Source organism: Vigna radiata, chromosome 5 (assembly GCF_000741045.1).
Source record: "Vigna radiata var. radiata cultivar VC1973A chromosome 5, Vradiata_ver6, whole genome shotgun sequence".
NCBI classification, from domain to species: domain Eukaryota; kingdom Viridiplantae; phylum Streptophyta; class Magnoliopsida; order Fabales; family Fabaceae; genus Vigna; species Vigna radiata.
The window spans coordinates 24,363,348-24,380,716 of NC_028355.1; the positions used below are offsets into that span (position 1 = coordinate 24,363,348).

The window sequence follows — 17,369 nt, forward strand, 5'->3', positions numbered from 1 at the left end:
AAACTTATTAGTAAATAGCATTATACATTATTAATATTATATCTTTTTAACGTTTAATATTATTTTATTATACAAGTACAACAAATAATTTAATTACAATAAAATTTTAAACTTTTAACTATTATCTTCATCAATCCGATGAGAATTTTATTTTAAAGACCATATTTAACACTTCTTAAAGTCATTATAAAAACAAAAATAAAAAGTCAGAAAAATCTCATAGCATACTGATATAATCTACTCTTTAAATTTTATTAGAAATTAAATCAAACCTTAAAAAAATGTATAGGAACAAAAATTGACTCGTCATGTGGATGTTGTCATACTACATATTTATAGTGTTGTTGCAACTTCTTAAATGTTCATGAATTAGGTTATAACTTTTTTCGAAAGCTTATGGCAAAATTATCTCTCAATAGTGATTTGAATAATAGGTTGTTTGTAATGTTAATATTGTAGTCAATGTAGTACATTAAATTTTAAATTTATAATAAAATAAGAAAGTAAATTGTGTTCCTCGTTCATTTGTTGTTTTATTTATTAGAGTTATCTTTGCTAATTATTCCTAAAAAAATATTAACGAATTCCTAAATCAAAATAAATAAGTATTAAAATAAAATATATGGAGGACTAACATCCATACTTTAAATCTATTCATTTTTATCGTCGTATTTAAGCTTTGATCTATAGACCCACTTGCAATAAAGTGTTTTCTTTTCGAGGAGTAAAAGTGTCATTATCCACATATTATTGGTTACAAGAACTTGAATTTCACATCTATGATTTCTCTCTATTTTTATCTTGTGCAATTGTAAAAGAATCCCACGTGCTAAAGAAATTTTAATGTGATTGTTTTAAAAAAAATATCATATAATTTATATTTTATTCAAAGCAAGATTAAATTGATTTCGTGAATAATTGACGTTTCTTCTTTTGCAATAACACAAAAGGATGGAAAGTACCACTTAATAAATCAAATGGTAGATAATATTTTAATTTTGAAAATATAAGGTAAGCCACATGAGATGTAATCAAAGTATATATTTTCCTTAAAAAAATAAAATAAAAAAACCTTTTCCTTAAACATTTAGGATGTAGTAATATGTTCGATAGCTACAGTAATTACAAAAATATTAATGTAAAATATAATAATTGAATCATGAATGCATTATGAGAAATTGACAGCAAATAAAAAGAAGGACAAGAGAGTAAATAGGAGGGAAGGCGAATGGCATTTGAGGAGGGAAAGTTTTATATATAGGGCCAGCTGTTGCTCTCATACCATCCGACCAACCATTTTCTGAAATCTAAGGAGAAACAAAAATGGCGATGGCTTTCAAGATGGTAATTTTACTCTCTACCCTAATCTCTTCAATTCATGTTTTAGCTGTTTGAGAATGAATTGATTAACTTCAGGCAACCACCGGAATGTGGGTGACGGATGAATGCAAGAAATCGTTCATGGATATGAAGTGGAAGAAGGAGCACAGATACATAGTGTTCAAGATCGACGAAGGATCGAGACTCGTCACCGTTGATAAACTGGGTGGCCCCACCGACGGCTACCACGATCTCACTGCTTCCTTGCCCACCGATGATTGCCGATATGCGGTGTTCGACTTCGACTTCGTGACCGTCGACAACTGCCGCAAGAGCAAGATCTTCTTCATTGCATGGTTCTCCTCTGCTCTAATATTTCTTTACGTTTTCTGCGTACAAACAAAAGTAGCCAACCCACTGTCTCTCAATTATGACTGTCTTGTAGTAATAATGCCTAAATAAAATAGGAGGGACCCGTTCATTTAATTAACCAATCTTATTTATTGAAATACTATCTTTAACAACTTTTTATTAACAATTTTTTTACAATACATACATGACAGTTTATGATTGGTTTGTTTTAAATATTTTTTTAAACATAAATTTAAACAGAATAATAAAATCATGACACGTGTCCTGTTATAAAAAAATTGTTAAAAAAAATTATGAAAATATCATTGTCGTTATTTATTACTAATTATGTAGTAGTAATTGATTATCTATTTTCTCTATCAGGTCTCCGACAGCATCGAGGATTAGAGCAAAGATTCTCTACGCAACTTCGAAGGATGGGCTGAGAAGAGCACTGGATGGAATCAGCTATGAACTCCAAGCCACGGATCCAACGGAGATGGGTTTCGATGTAATCAGAGACATAGCGAAATAAAGATGGATTTTTGGATTTTGATTACTGAATGCTCTCTATATTCAAATGATGAGTTTGTTGTTTTGTATAATAGATTTGTGAGGTTGAAGTTGATATATGTAAATGTATGTGGGACGTGTCATCTTAAATGATATTAATACTGTGCTTCAAATTAAATTATTAAGCTCAAACCAACAAAACTTCCTTCTCATCAAAACTTCTATTAGACAGAAAACTAATTAATGTTTGCATTAATGCGTTATTTTTATTTTTGTTATTAAGGTAAATGATTAACAAGATCATTACTGTCCTGTAGTTATCCTTGTCTTACCTTATTCGTACAAAATACATAAAGTTCTACACGGTACGTTTGAATTTAATATCAAGGATTGTAGTTTTCTTGCAAGTAAAAGGAACCAACACAAATTCATCTATTCAAATACTCTTCAACAAAAAAATTATTCCTTAACACAGTCAGTGTTAGTATCATAAATTTTATTTCACTTAATTAATTTAATATGAGCTAACTTTAATACAAAAGAAAAAAAAGTGGCTCAATAAAAATAAATCAAATAGTTTAAGAATAAACAATAAAAGTAAGCATATTTAAATAATATTTTCCAGTAATTAATGATAACAAACAATAGTATGGCTTTGATGTTCAGTTCGTACTTCAAATATACAAGTAGAAGGATTTAGTTATCCATTATAAGACTTATTTCACAACCTATCTTTTTTCTATTACAAATTTTACAAATGTACATCCATAATACAATTTTTCATATCTTCCCAAAGTTGTCTTGTGTTCATTCCTATAATTCCATGCATCCAATTTCTAAATGTGGACAAAATTGTAGGATTAGTTGAATTGTGACTTTATTTACAGTAGAAATTTATTACTGTAAATCATTTTAAAATGTTTGTGTTGTGGACCATCATAGAAAGGTGAGGGGTACTTGCAAAGATCCAACCCTCAAGTTAGCTCGTGTCTTGTTGTTGGTCATAATGTGTATAATTAACTCACTTTTATATACATACAGTATTGTATTTATATTACTTTACATGTTACCTGTGAGTTTTTAATAGACTTAAATCTTTATTTATTATTTATTAAATAAATAAACTTTAAATTTAACTTAATCTTATAAAATTAATTTATAAAGTAAAAATTACATCTAATTATATATAATAAATTAGTTTTATTTTTAATTAATGTGAAATTTTAAATAAAAATCTAAATAAGTTATTAACCATATAATTTGTATTATAGTAATATAATTTTGTATGGATAATCTTGTCTAGCTAAATTGACTTATAATACAAATAACTTAAACGTTGACTTATAAATATAAATAAGTAGACTGTTTGACAGTGAGATATTATATAATACACACACACATATATATATATATATATATATATATATATATATATATATATGTGTGTGTGTGTGGATATTAATATTTTCAACTGAATTTTATACATATTATTTCGTCATTGTGAAAGACAACTAAAAGAAAAATATCATATTTTTGTTTTTGCACGTGCATATATTATAATTTATTTATTTTTTGTATTTTCCAATGATTTATTTTTTTCATGAATCACTTTATTTTTTTTATTTTTTTACTTTCAAGGAAGTAAAATCTTGACATAGATTATAAAAATTTGAGTGAATGTTAACTATCCGAAAATTATTTCACATAATATATGTCAAAATTGATGTAAATTAAAGATATATGTATTGTATGCGTCAATAGATACATACGAACCCTAATAATTCAATCAATTGTCCACGTAGAGAGGACTCATGAGTTAAATATCTAATTATTCTAGAATAATTATATCTAAAGAAAATTCAAATGGTTAAAAGTCTATTAAAAATAATATAAATACATATCACAGATATAATTTATTAAAATTTTTATTATGTATTTCTTATAACATTAATTGTTATATCTATCAAATTTTAGCTAACTTTAAAAGAAAAATTATTCTATGTTTCACCCTAATTCCATCTAAACTAATATTACAGAGTAAGTTTCCTTGAAGATTTTTAATTTTAGAGAAAGGAAAGGGTGAAAGCAATATAAATGAATTAAATAAGAATTAATAATGAGCAACTACACAGTTTTTACGTATTACGTGTTTAATGCATTTATATATAGAAGTTGAAAGTTAGAATAATAATGGGAGAGCTTTATTACGAGGAAGAGAAGACGTGTTTGTTTGATATTTATTTAGGAAAATGATATTTTGATATCAATTTCTGACACTATTTTGACATTGTACACATGTCAAAACTTGGTTAGATGATTTCAAATTAAAAAATCTGAGACAAAGACATATTTAGAAAAAAAAAACCAAATTTTTTTTTAATTTAAAATCATCCAGCAGTGTAAAAAGATTAGTATGAAAATATTATTTTCCATTTATCTAACGTAACTCATGTACTCCGAAACAATTCAAACTTTCCAGCACAGATTAACACGACAAAATTCAGCTATGACGTCAGCGTTCAACAACCCCATACAACTTTTGCGAATGGGCCCACAATTGCCAGTTACAGAACGACACTGCTTATGCTCCGCCGTGATCTGCGTCTGTCTTTAATCTCCACCCTTCACTTTCTTAAACAAAATCATTTTTTTTACTTTTTTTTTTAATGATTGTGTAAAAAAGAAACAAATTATATTGAATTCGAAAACAAAAGTAAAAATTTATAAAACATTTAAAATATATGCTTATATTTATTTCAAGAAAAATAATGTCAAACAGTTCCATAGCTTTTGCATTTACTAAACCATATACTTTCGTCCCAGTTTTCTGCAATTTAAAACTTTTACACATAGATCAATAAAATGATTTCTCTATTTTATACAATTCAAATAAACTTTAAAATTCTCAATAAATATATTAAATGAAGAGTGTGATAATTATGGTGGTTAAATGGTTGACATTTGCTTATATAAGAATAGATTAAGAACAAAGAATTAATAATACATTGTAAAACAGTAACATAACTTATAAATGGGATAAATTAGAATAAAATGATAAATAATTTGGAGTATATACTAAATGGATACCCCATAAGGCCACTGGACAGATAAATAATTAAAAACTTGGTAATAATATAACGTGAGTAATAAATAAAGGAATAATAATAATAACCGTGACTAATTAACAGTTAATGAAATATTTAACAAGTAACTTCATCGTTATAAAGTTTTTTTTTTTATGAATGAATATAAGTCCAAGTGGTATATACATCAGTTTATTTATACCAGTAAGATTTTGTTAATATAACGTCATGCTATTGAAGCAGTGAAAGTGTATAGTATAAAGTTGAATAAAACTTATACCAATAATAAAAACAAAATTTAGCAGGCTTTTTGTTGTGAATATGAGTTATTTTTGTAAAAGTTGTAGATGTGGGTGGGTAGAAAAGTTAGAGAAAAAGCACAACGATGATTAGGGCTTTTATGCGAAGCTTATTTTTCAAAGTAGATGAGAGGAGAAAATTACATGACATTTTTATTGTAATATATGGCAATAAAACATCATTAAACAAAAATGCGTGAAGTACATGGGAAACTCAGAAGATAACTCATATCACATTCATGATATGCGGTTTTCAGGTAAAAATTCAAGATAAAATACACAATATATTTAAATATAACAATAAAAATAACATATTTTCCTCAATTATAACAAAAATGTAAAAGCCAATCAAAATAAACTGATTAAACATAATAAAAGTGAATTTTATCATTATATATATATATATATATATATATATATATATATATATATATCTTATATTAATTAATACTCAGAGCCATAAAACCTGATTAAATATTGAAATCATAACTTATTTTTCTTACTACTAAGCATGACATCCAATAATAAACAGTGATACAATAATAAATGTTCAAATCTAAAGGAAATATTGATGAATGAACTTATAATTAAAGTCTACGTAACATTATTAATATAAAATGTTAGATTTAGGTAGGTATAAGAAAAATGGATAATGGAGAATCTTATATTAGAATTTAGAGTTCGGAATATATATATAAGAAAAAGAATTGAAAATTTAAGAAAAAGAAAGAGTGGGGGATAGATAGGGAGGAAAGAAAAGTTAAATGTAAGTGAGAAATAGAAAAGAAAGAAAGAAAGATGAAGTATATTTATATGAGTGGTGATTGAATAAACTGAACCATACTTTGAGACATCTTAAAGAAAATGGGTAAGATTCTTTGGAGGTTACTTTCCTGCACATTCTTCATCATTCTCTTCAGTTTACTGTTTAAAGTAACGGCAGGCTATCATTCTTCCAAAACATTCATCTTAAGAATCGATTCCGAATCCAAACCCTCCGTTTTCCCCACGCACTACCACTGGTACACCTCCCACTTTGTCCACCCAACTCGCCTTCTCCATCTCTACGACACCGTTTTCCACGGCTTCTCCGCCCTCCTCACCCCCCAACAACTTTCTTCTCTTTCCCACCACCCCTCCGTGCTAGCTGTCTTCGAGGACCGCCGTCGCCACCTTCACACCACGCGCTCTCCTCAGTTCGTTGGCCTCAGAAACCACCGCGGTCTGTGGTCCCAGACTGACTATGGATCCGACGTCATCATCGGAGTCTTCGACACAGGAATCTGGCCTGAACGCCGGAGCTTCAGCGATTCCAACCTCGGCCCCATTCCTGACCGCTGGAAAGGGAGTTGTGACACTGGTGTAAGATTTTCTCCTAACAACTGTAACAGAAAGCTGATCGGTGCGCGGTTCTTCTCCAAAGGTCATGAGGCAAGTGGCACGTTGTTTAACGACACCGTCGAATTTCTTTCTCCAAGGGACGCTGACGGTCACGGAACCCACACGGCGTCAACCGCGGCGGGCCGCTACGTTTTCGAAGCCAGCATGGCGGGATACGCATCTGGAGTTGCAAAGGGCGTGGCTCCCAAAGCCAGACTTGCAATGTACAAGGTGTGTTGGAAGAATTCTGGCTGCTATGACTCTGACATTCTTGCAGCTTTTGACGCTGCCGTAAACGACGGCGTCGACGTCATTTCCATGTCCATCGGCGGCGGCGACGGCATTTCGTCTCCTTACTATCTTGATCCAATTGCGATAGGGTCCTACGGTGCAGTTTCCAGAGGTGTGTTTGTGTCATCCTCGGGTGGAAATGACGGGCCCAGTGGAATGTCGGTGACCAACCTTGCACCCTGGTTGACCACTGTCGCAGCAGGTACCATTGATCGGGATTTTCCGGCGGAGGTTATACTGGGAAACGGACGAAGACTCTCCGGCGTGTCTCTCTACTCCGGAGTTCCGTTGAAGGGGAGAATGTTTCCCTTAATATATCCCGGAAAATCAGGGGTTCTTACGGATTCACTATGCATGGAAAACTCGTTAGACCCAGAACTTGTGAAAGGGAAGATAGTGGTTTGCGACAGAGGAAGTAATCCTAGAGTTGCGAAGGGATTGGAGGTGAAGAAAGCAGGAGGAGTAGGAATGATTCTGGCAAATGGAATATCCAACGGTGAAGGACTTGTTGGAGACGCTCATCTTCTTCCCGCGTGTGCACTTGGTGCTAACTTGGGAGATGAAGTTAAAGCCTACATTTCATCCTCTGAGAACCCAAGGGCCACTATCGAATTCAAAGGAACTGTGGTGGGAATCAAACCGGCACCCGTAGTGGCGTCGTTTTCGGCTAGAGGACCCAACGCGTTGAATTTGGAAATACTTAAACCTGACTTGGCGGCGCCCGGGGTGAACATTCTGGCGGCGTGGACCAATGCGGTTGGGCCGTCAGGGCTTGAGTCAGACACGAGAAGAAGCGAGTTCAACATTTTGTCGGGCACATCGATGGCGTGTCCTCATGTGAGTGGGGCAGCGGCGTTGTTGAAATCCGCGCATCCTGATTGGAGCCCTGCAGCTATAAGGTCTGCAATGATGACAACCGCTACTGTTCTTGACAACACCAACCGTGAAATGGTTGATCAAGCCACTGGGAATGGCTCCACGCCCTACGATTTCGGCGCTGGACATCTCAACCTCGCTCACGCCATCGACCCTGGGTTGATTTTCGACATTACCAACGATGATTACGTCATGTTTTTGTGTGCCATTGGCTACAGGCCCAGGGTGATTCAGGTGATTACCCGATCGCCGCCTAAATGTCCACGGAGGAGGCAGTCGCCGGAGAATCTGAACTATCCGTCCTTTGTGGCGGTCCTGCCAGCGTCTTCATCCTCCAGAAGGTTGTCGTTGCTGAGCAAGACGTTCTTCAGGACGGTGACGAACGTAGGTGAGCCAAATTCGGTGTATTGGGTGTTGTTAGAGATGGAGGCGGAGGGATTGACGGTGACGGTGAGGCCGTCGAGGCTAGTGTTTTCGGAGGCGGTTAAGAAGCGGAGTTTCGTAGTGACGGTGACGGGAGATGCAGGGAATCTGGTGCTGGGCGAGGCCGGAGCGGTCTTCGGGTCGCTTTCGTGGACCGATGGGAAGCACGTTGTTCGGAGCCCCATGGTTGTGACTCAAGCTCAGCCGCTTTAAAAAGTTTCTGTTGCTACCTTTTAGTTAATGTGGCCTTCAGTCAAAGGTCAAAGGAATTTCCGCATCGAAGAAGAAAGATGCTTTATAGTCCTTATTTTTCTTTTGAAGTTTTCGATGCGAAAAGTAAAGCGACCAACATTAAATTGATAAACAGGATAAAGTTGTTTTTGCCATCTAGTAGTAGATTGTAAACATAGCTTTATTGTATTTTATGATCTAAGAATATGAATTATATTTATGGAGACATGTTATCATTTCAAATAATAAGAAGTTAGTGTCTTAAAATGTTGATAAAATATATTTAATATACTAAATATATCAGAAAAAAAAGTAAATGATGGAAAAATATTGAATGGTTTTACTTTAGTGGAATTGGGATGAGAGAGCAAAGATGATTCTGAAGAAAGTGTGGAAAGGGTGGTGAATTAGGATGGTATTGTGATTCACTTATAAATATTTGTAACATTGGATATAAATAACTAGAGAGAGATGGAAATGAGGGTGTTTGAGAGTATTATCGAAAGAGAATTTTGTAACATAGGAAGGAGCTAGTCTTCATTATTGTACTAATGGAATTGAGTGAAACCAATTCTCTCAGCTCAGTCATTGAAATTAATTTGGTGAAGCAGATTGTTGCAAGAGAGGACCAAAGGCATCTATAACTTTTGTGAGAGAATACGATAATTGTAACTCAAGCCTTTTTTTTATGCAACATTGTAGTGTCATATATGATCCAAGACGCATGGAGTAGAAGAGTTGCTTCAAATAACCATATACAAATCTTAAGCATTTTTCATTGTAGATGTTATAATAACTTGAGAAAATTAATCAAGTTAAACATATTTTTAATTAAGGAAAATTTATTAAATAAAAAAATTTATCACAAATATTAAATAGTATATTGTATTTAAATATTTTAAAAAAATATAATTATTTTAATAAATTTCATTTTAATTCTTAATCAGTTTAGAGGTGAACTATCGAGGTTCCAATTTTTATAATATGTTTGCAGTCCATTTTCAATTAATCTTAAATGGATTTCCATTTCAGGCTTCGTAGAGCCCATTTATAACTCGTGAAGCCCAAACCGTAAGCTTCGGCGGTCATGATTAAAGGCCCAATTTTGATTTTCGCCCTTACCCACCATATTAACAGACTAATGGATCCCCAAAGGCTAGTTATTGGGCGAGAAGAGAAGAAATGGCATATCATCCCAGTTTTGTGGAAATTAAACATTATTTTAAAAAGAATTTGAAAATGACTTAAGGTGCAATAATGTCTTGGTAAATATATTAGTTTGCACATAATCAAGTTTATTGCTTACCTAATTTATATATCTATATATGGAATGACATATTTGACCTCATGATGAAATTTGAAGATGTAGGAAGAAAGCCCCTAAGATATTATTATATATATGAAATTGGAATATGATTACCACATCCATCCCTTTCTTCATAAACCGCACCATTCCACACGGAATTGACCAAACTCTTTGGCAAATAAATGGAAAAGTTGTTAGTTCGTCTTTAGAGTGCTTAATGGTTTTTCCAATGTGACCACAAATCAACATCACATCAACATCCAAGGGCGATGGTAATGATGTCAAAATGGATTGATTGTGCTAGTTGTTATAAAGCTCATAAAATATTTTAAAAATCTTTCTAAAATTATGTTTTTATGAAAAACTGTGTTGTGAGTGATTTCAGATGCGTGAAAGTGAAGAAACTCAGAAAAGAAATATCCAATAATTGGAGCTTACCGTTTAAAATGTCATTATCATATTTAAGCTCATCGTTGGTATGTCTCCAAACTTTTAGTTTAATTGTAGGATAAAGGGCCCAACAACATGTGATGACAATGTCATGTCTAAAATCATTCACCAAACTTCCAATATTATATTGCTGCAGGATTTCAGAAATCTATGAATCTTGGTATTTTTCTGAACGGATGTTTGGTAAAATGTTGGCAGCAAAATCCATCATCCTATTGTTACTTTCGTATAATGCAATATCAAGCACTACCTTAAATATATACGCATCATATTCACTCCTCTAAAATACACTAAAAATAAAAGTTTCCTTCATTTGTTAATACTCTGCTGCAGTTGCTGACAACAATGTAACACGTGCTTTGAATGCTTATTTCTTCATTTATTAACGAACAATAAGAAATTAACGATAATGATGTGTTTCCGTGAAGGTATCTTAATTGGTTCGATGAAAGTGATGAAGTAGGTCGTGGTTGAAATTCTGAAGGAGACTGGGGCACTTTGTTTTATGAACTTTAGCCCTAATGAGATGCACAACAAAAATAACTAGGGTTCGTAATTTAACGATAATGTTTGACAATGTTGCTTCTTTTTTTTTATATAATTAAAATATTAAGTTAATATTTTTTAGTTATTGATGTATGATTACTCTTATTTGTTTTTCCTGTGCTTATCTAAATCTTATTCTCATCATTTTAATGACTGACATGCCACCTAACTTTTCAAACTTTTCCTACCAGCTACATTTTTGCTATCTTGCACCAGGTGCCAATAAATTATCCTGCTCCCACTCTAAGTTGTCACTGTCAGAATTTGGTAGAGGGAGGCATAGCTCTGCCCAAACACCATTTTCTAATTATTCTGATAAATATTGCAAAAGATAGCGAATAATAAAGGGTTAAAAAAAATGTATAAGCAGTTGAAAAAATGATAGAAAAGAAAAAGTAGTATTGCGCATTTAATAAGGGTTGGGATGTTCCTTTCAGTCAGTGAAAAGTGGTAACGTTTGGCAACTACCTATTTGTTCATTGCATCATATGGTTTGACAGTTTTTTAGTTCATTGGTGAAGTTGGGAAAAGCAACCAAAACACAGCACAAGAACACCACTGTTGCAATATTTTTGTCATTTCATCTCTTTCTTTCTCATTGGATGAAATATTGTATCAATCATTTATGCTTCTGCTATCATTACACAGCCTTTTTCTTCATCAACTTACAGACAAACGGAAAAACCATTAATGATGGAGAGATGTTTGTATGGAAAGCAGCAGTAGTGTATGTAGTGGTTTTGTGGTTTAGAAAAGAAAATGAGAAAAGGAGGCTGCATGTGATGTATTGAGAAATGAAAAAGTAGAAAGTAGAGAAGAAAATCAAAGAATTAAATCAGAAACAAAGCTCTTGTCTGTTTTTCAAATTGAAGTAAGAAAATATAAATGTTGTAAGTTGAGAACACTAATTTTGTTATTTGAAGGAAAGGGAAAAACATGTAAATATCTAATGGAAGCTTCTATAATGTGTCTACCTAACACGTTTGAAAATGAAAAACTGTGGTGATGATCGTTCAAAAGTGACTCTCCCCATTTTATGTGGATATGGCTGCCAATCACCTACAACCCTTTTTCCTTTTTCTCATTGCTCTGTCATATCATATCTATCCATTTCTATTTTACTCTTCTAGGATGTATATTTCTTTCACATCAAGAAATATTACAAGAAAGAAATCATATGCACCTTCAAATATTACATCCATTATAAAAACTAAAAACAACTCAAAAGACAATTTTCATTTATCTATGTTTTAGTTAACTATTTAAAGTTCTTTAGTACAGAAACAGATCCAAGCATGGTTGGAACGGCAAATGAGAAAGAACTAAAGAGGCATTTCTGCAACTACCATTATATATATATTAATGAATTGGGCAAGTAATTAGCAAAAAAACATGGTTTTAATTCTAAAGCTCCTTAATGAATGCAAACACAGTCTGTGTTGTTGGGTTTGGTCAACTTAACGAGAAAGACCATCACATGTAAAACTGCTAACATTATTTCTTTCTAACACGTTTTTCGTGTCTTTCTCAATTATAAATAATACTATCATATTACGATGCTCTGCCCACCAAATTTAAAATGTCATAGAAATATTAATATTGTGTTATTTTAATGAAGTCAGTAATTTTGCATGTAATTGTAAAATAAAAAAAAGGGTGAGTAGGTAGGTCTGATGATGATGTGTAGCGTTACATAGAAAAGTAATGAAGTTTGTTGAATGGTGACCTAAAAAATTAAATGTTAGAAGGATGGATACAATATTCATCTCACCCTCTCTCTTTCTGTCACAGCTTATCCATTTACTCTTTCCATACCAACAACTATCACTCTCTCTTTTTTTCTTCTTCTTTTTTCTCTATAAAAGACAATCCCATAAACATCTTCAAGTACAATACTTTTAACTCTTCATGCCATTCCAAACAAACACACACTACCCATCTTTCAACCTTCTCTATTATCATTTATTGCTCCCACTTTCCTAATTCTCACTACTCACTTTATCTTTCATCTCAACCACACAAAAATTATTTTTAATTTTATCTTAATCTTTACTTATAACGAAGAAGCTACTTTTGAATGTAGTATTGAAACATGAATAAGCAAGTTGTTTAAAAGAAAGACACGCTATGTGTTATGTTAGTGTTGTTAGATTTTAAAAATTCAAGTCAATATAAACTATGTAAAATGTGAATTATGTTGGACAAACTTAAGGTGAAATTGAAAAATTGCGAAGTAATTTAGATGATCCATCCAATGTTACCATCCTATAAAAAAGTTAAATATATTTTCTTTTCCATATTATATTTTGATTAAAATAATTTTAGTTTGGATGTTACCTCGTGTATTTAATAAATATTTAAATTGAAATGAAGTTGATTGACAAAAATAAATACTAAATATTAAAACTATTTCATAACACTTTTAATAAACTATAATACTAGAAAGTGTGAAAAAGACTTTAGTTAGTTGAAGAAATAAAACTAATGATATCTCACATTCTAAAGTATTAAATGCTTAACACTTAAGAAATAAAAATACAGAGAAAAATACTATCTTTAATAATGGGCGTAAGATCTTAGTTAGCCGAACAATTTTTTTTTTTTAACAAAATATATTTTTGAATATGTCATGCGAAAAAACATTAATCCAAATTAAAAAGAAAATATTGTGTAGTGTTAATAATGAAATACATGCAACCAAAAAGTTATAAATCTTATAATGTGGCACAAGATTAAATTAGATTAAAATGAGTAGAAAGTTTAGCATCCCACAACAGAACAGAGAATATCGTGAATCTAAGTAATCGAATTGACGTGAATCTGAATGGAAATTGTAGTGAAAGACGAAGAGTAGGTAAAGTTGGGAAAGAGAACCGAATCCCAGGAATCAAATTACTACTTAATTTTTTTACTGACAGTAAAACTTTTTTAAAGGGTGAATCTATTACGTATTATTAGGTTTGCGAGATAAGAAAATACGCGGAAGGGAGGAGAAGAAGAAGGACATGAACATAGGAACAGAGCATGGTGTTGAACTGTACTGGGTGGAACTGTATCATTTGCATCTATGAACCCAAAACTAATTAATTAATTAGAGAAGAGAAGAGAGAAAGAGCGAGAGATTCGGAAATGAATTTTTCTGTTGTAGGTTGCAATCTGAATGTAATTTCATTTCATTTGCAAGGTTCTGTAATCCAAAGGGTTGGTTTTCAAGCCCAAGAAATCGTAGCCAGTGGCAGTAGAAGCGTTGGCATTAGCAGTGATGGCATTGAGGGCACAGCTACAGTCTTTGCTGTTTTGCAAACCCAAACTGCAGGCAAAGCAAAGACTTCTCCCAATACTCTTGGATTCCTCTTCATCGCCACCCTCCTCCCGCTCGTGATGTGGAGGACTGATGCTTAGCTCGAGGTTCAAGTCAGGGCAGCGTTCCGATGTGGGACTTTTGGAATCCTTAACCTCCAGCAACACGTTGTTGTCGTTTTCCTCTTGTTTAGGAGCAAAAGTTATGGTGGCTGCGCCGGCTGATTCTTGGACTTGATTGTGACGAGGAGAGTCGTTGAGAGGCCTGTGAGTTGCAGGGTCAATTCCTCTGCTCAAAAGCTTCCTTCTTATGTGAGTGTTCCAGTAATTCTTTATCTCATTGTCCGTTCTCCCCGGCAATCTTCCGGCTATGAGAGACCACCTATATATAATTTGGACCTCCATCTCATCAATAAACCAAAAAACGGTAATAATCGATCGGGGTGTTTATTATTATTATTAGAATTATTAGAATTATATATATCTTACTTGTTCCCTAGGAGGCTGTGGAGTTTGATGATGAGGTCGTCTTCTTCTTCCGTGAAATTGCCGCGTTTGAGGTCAGGGCGGAGGTAGTTGATCCAGCGGAGACGGCAGCTCTTGCCGCAGCGGAGAAGGCCGGCGGCTTTGGGGAGAGAGCGCCAGCAGCCTTCACCGTGAGCTCTGATGTAAGCTATGAGGCGATCGTCTTCTTCTTTGGTCCATGCACCTTTGTTTGTGTGTGCTTTCTCACAACAGGGAGACCTTCCCATGGATGATGGTTGAACAATAAGGGTGGCCGGCCCTCAGAGATTATTTTTATAGGCTTTTGACTGAAAAGAAAAAGCGATTACTGATATTGGTGCTTCTAGACGTGAGTTGGTGAGATAGGTTAGAGGAGAGTGGCTGGTACCTTTCCCTCTCTCTTTCAATTCATCATATTCTTACTACTACTATAATATTAATATATATTATTATAATTAATCATCTTAGCCTCAAAACACATTAGCTATGTTAAACTATGCCCAAGGCAAGACAAGAAGATCTCAACTTTCCCCCTTTTTGCATAAACTAATAAATAATACATCATTTTATATCCTTTTTCATAAAAAAATAAACCATTCTTTTTCAATAATGCCCTCCTAACATGTGATCATGTTGCTATTACCGTAAGGACTATGCTACTTCCGCATTTAATCACTTTAAATTATACGCATCATTTCTTTTATAAAATATCATAACATATTCTCATATTTTCCTCTGTTATCCTCGTTTCATCACGAACTAACCACCCAAATAATTAGTATGATCGTGTGTAACCATCCATATAGTCAACCTTGTTGAATGAAAATAGAATTATAATAATAACATAAATGTTTAATATTGCATAAAAAATAAGAGAGGATGAATGGCTGAAATTGGGTGGTGGAAGTGAGATATTGTGAAAAAGAAAAAATTAAAAAAAAAAAGTGATTTAAGTAAGTTGGTTGTTGTGAGCTTCCTGGAAAGAAATGTATCGGTAGTTTGGCTATTCATGTGTGAAAGCATAGAGATGGTAATGGTAGTTGCTGTTCTTTATTATATTGGTTTGGTGCATTATCATGCATGAAAGAGAGAGAGAGAGAGAGAGAGTATGTGTGACAGTGACGGGTTTCTAGAAGAGTTGGAAGTTGGGTTGAAGGATGATAATTGATTGATGAAAGAGAAGAAAAGAGAAAGATAAAATGGTAGTGGTTGTATATGGCCTTTGCTTCACCTTCCACTTTCCCTTTTTCTTTCCCCCCAACCAAATCCCTTTTTTTATCTTTTCTCTTCCAATATTTAATATTCGCTTCTCTTCTTTTTTCCTCATTATCATTCCAAGTAGATGCTCAACAGTTACTACCATAGGTAAAACTTGGTTTCAATCAACTTCCCAATTTTTTTTATTTTTTTATTATTTATGATTATTTTATTCACAGTTAAAAGTGAATTTTGAATAAAAATTGATGTTAAATCCTCTATATTACATGATTAGAGTGAAATTTCATTAATATTAATATTGTGTTTTTCCATAAACCTCTATTCTACTCTGGGTTACAGGTTGATAACAAAATAATGAAGCTGCACACACTTTACAAAAACCAACTACCTTTTTTGAATACACATTGATTTGTATAGGGGCAGCGGTTGGTCTGGCTGCACCAAACTCAAAAATATAAAAGAGGAAGATCAAACAGAATCAATAAATAGAGTGTGGTCTGAATCTTAGGTTTCTTCATTTAAAACCAACAGCTAACAACTGAGGGCATTTCAGATACAAAAATAATTTCTTTCTGAACTTTGAGCTTCCCATCTTGGCCCTTTCTCGTTCTTGGTTTTTGGCTACCTTTTACGTTTTGGTTTGGTAAGATCATAATCTTTTTAGTTCCTGGTCTAAATCTTTGTCTCTGTCTTCCAATTCTCATTTCTTTTCGTCTCAAACGCTACCCTAGTAAGGTAGCCAACCTTTAATTTCTTGACGAGGACAGAGCTTTCACATTTTTTAATTCCTTACACTCTTTCATATTTAGGTTGTCTTCCTCACACATTCTGTTTGGTCCTAGAAAACTTGCCTATGGAATTGTTTTATTACAATACTTTTGAATTTACATGACCAAAGTAAGAACGCAAGTGGTGGGCTATGCCCTCATAAAGCTCCTTTCACCTCAACTTCTAAGTACACCATAGCTGGGTTTAATTCCATTCCCTCAAACAACAATTTTAAAACATTTTCTTTTTGCACCAACGATTTTTAATCACACCCCCATATTTTTTATAACAGGTCTTTCTACAAGGGGTGCAGTTAGTAATGATAGAGTGGAGAAAGAAAAAGCCTTATAGAAAGTTAAACCAAACAAATAATTAATTTTGAGGGGTTAGAATTTCTTGTCCAATTTGGTTATGAGGTTAATTTAAACAAAGAAAATATTCCTTTGACAATTTTTTTACCACGCATGCACGTGATTGGTCCTTTCAGGAATACCTGTTCCTGAATTAGGA

General features: G+C 33.1%; 3 protein-coding genes across 3 annotated transcripts; 2 read left to right on the forward strand and 1 right to left on the reverse strand.

The window, feature by feature from the left end:
* Nucleotides 1–1,212: 1,212 nt before the first annotated feature.
* On the forward strand, nucleotides 1,213–2,369 carry LOC106761256 (actin-depolymerizing factor 5). The gene is made up of 3 exons (XM_014644787.2): nucleotides 1,213–1,344; nucleotides 1,417–1,676; nucleotides 2,056–2,369. Exons 1-3 carry the CDS (start codon nucleotides 1,324–1,326, stop codon nucleotides 2,204–2,206), a joined length of 432 nt encoding a protein of 143 aa, XP_014500273.1. The 5' UTR covers nucleotides 1,213–1,323; the 3' UTR covers nucleotides 2,207–2,369.
* Nucleotides 2,370–6,305: 3,936 nt separating this feature from the next.
* Nucleotides 6,306–8,993, forward strand: LOC106759777 (subtilisin-like protease SBT1.6). The gene has a single exon (XM_014643115.2). The coding sequence runs from the start codon at nucleotides 6,431–6,433 to the stop codon at nucleotides 8,747–8,749; it is 2,319 nt and encodes a 772-aa protein (XP_014498601.1). The 5' UTR covers nucleotides 6,306–6,430; the 3' UTR covers nucleotides 8,750–8,993.
* Nucleotides 8,994–14,081: 5,088 nt separating this feature from the next.
* On the reverse strand, nucleotides 14,082–15,287 carry LOC106760891 (myb-related protein 308). Its single transcript, XM_014644330.2, has 2 exons — nucleotides 14,859–15,287; nucleotides 14,082–14,751 (listed from the first exon to the last, which is right to left on the reverse strand). The coding sequence occupies exons 1-2, from the start codon at nucleotides 15,119–15,121 to the stop codon at nucleotides 14,238–14,240; spliced, it is 777 nt and encodes a 258-aa protein (XP_014499816.1). The 5' UTR covers nucleotides 15,122–15,287; the 3' UTR covers nucleotides 14,082–14,237.
* Between the last annotated feature and the right edge of the window lie 2,082 nt (nucleotides 15,288–17,369).

Excerpts from the sequence above, each read along its gene's own strand:
- LOC106761256 (XM_014644787.2), top strand. The coding sequence starts at position 1,324 with ATGGCGATGGCTTTCAAGATG. Across the intron at positions 1,345-1,416 it reads TGGCGATGGCTTTCAAGATG|GCAACCACCGGAATGTGGGT; the intron begins GTAATTTTACTC and ends GATTAACTTCAG. Across the intron at positions 1,677-2,055 it reads AAGATCTTCTTCATTGCATG|GTCTCCGACAGCATCGAGGA; the intron begins GTTCTCCTCTGC and ends TTTCTCTATCAG.
- LOC106759777 (XM_014643115.2), top strand. The coding sequence starts at position 6,431 with ATGGGTAAGATTCTTTGGAGGTTACTTTCCTGCACATTCTTCATCATT.
- LOC106760891 (XM_014644330.2), bottom strand. The coding sequence starts at position 15,121 with ATGGGAAGGTCTCCCTGTTGTGAGAAAGCACACACAAACAAAGGTGCA. Across the intron at positions 14,752-14,858 it reads CACAGCCTCCTAGGGAACAA|GTGGTCTCTCATAGCCGGAA; the intron begins GTAAGATATATA and ends AATTATATATAG.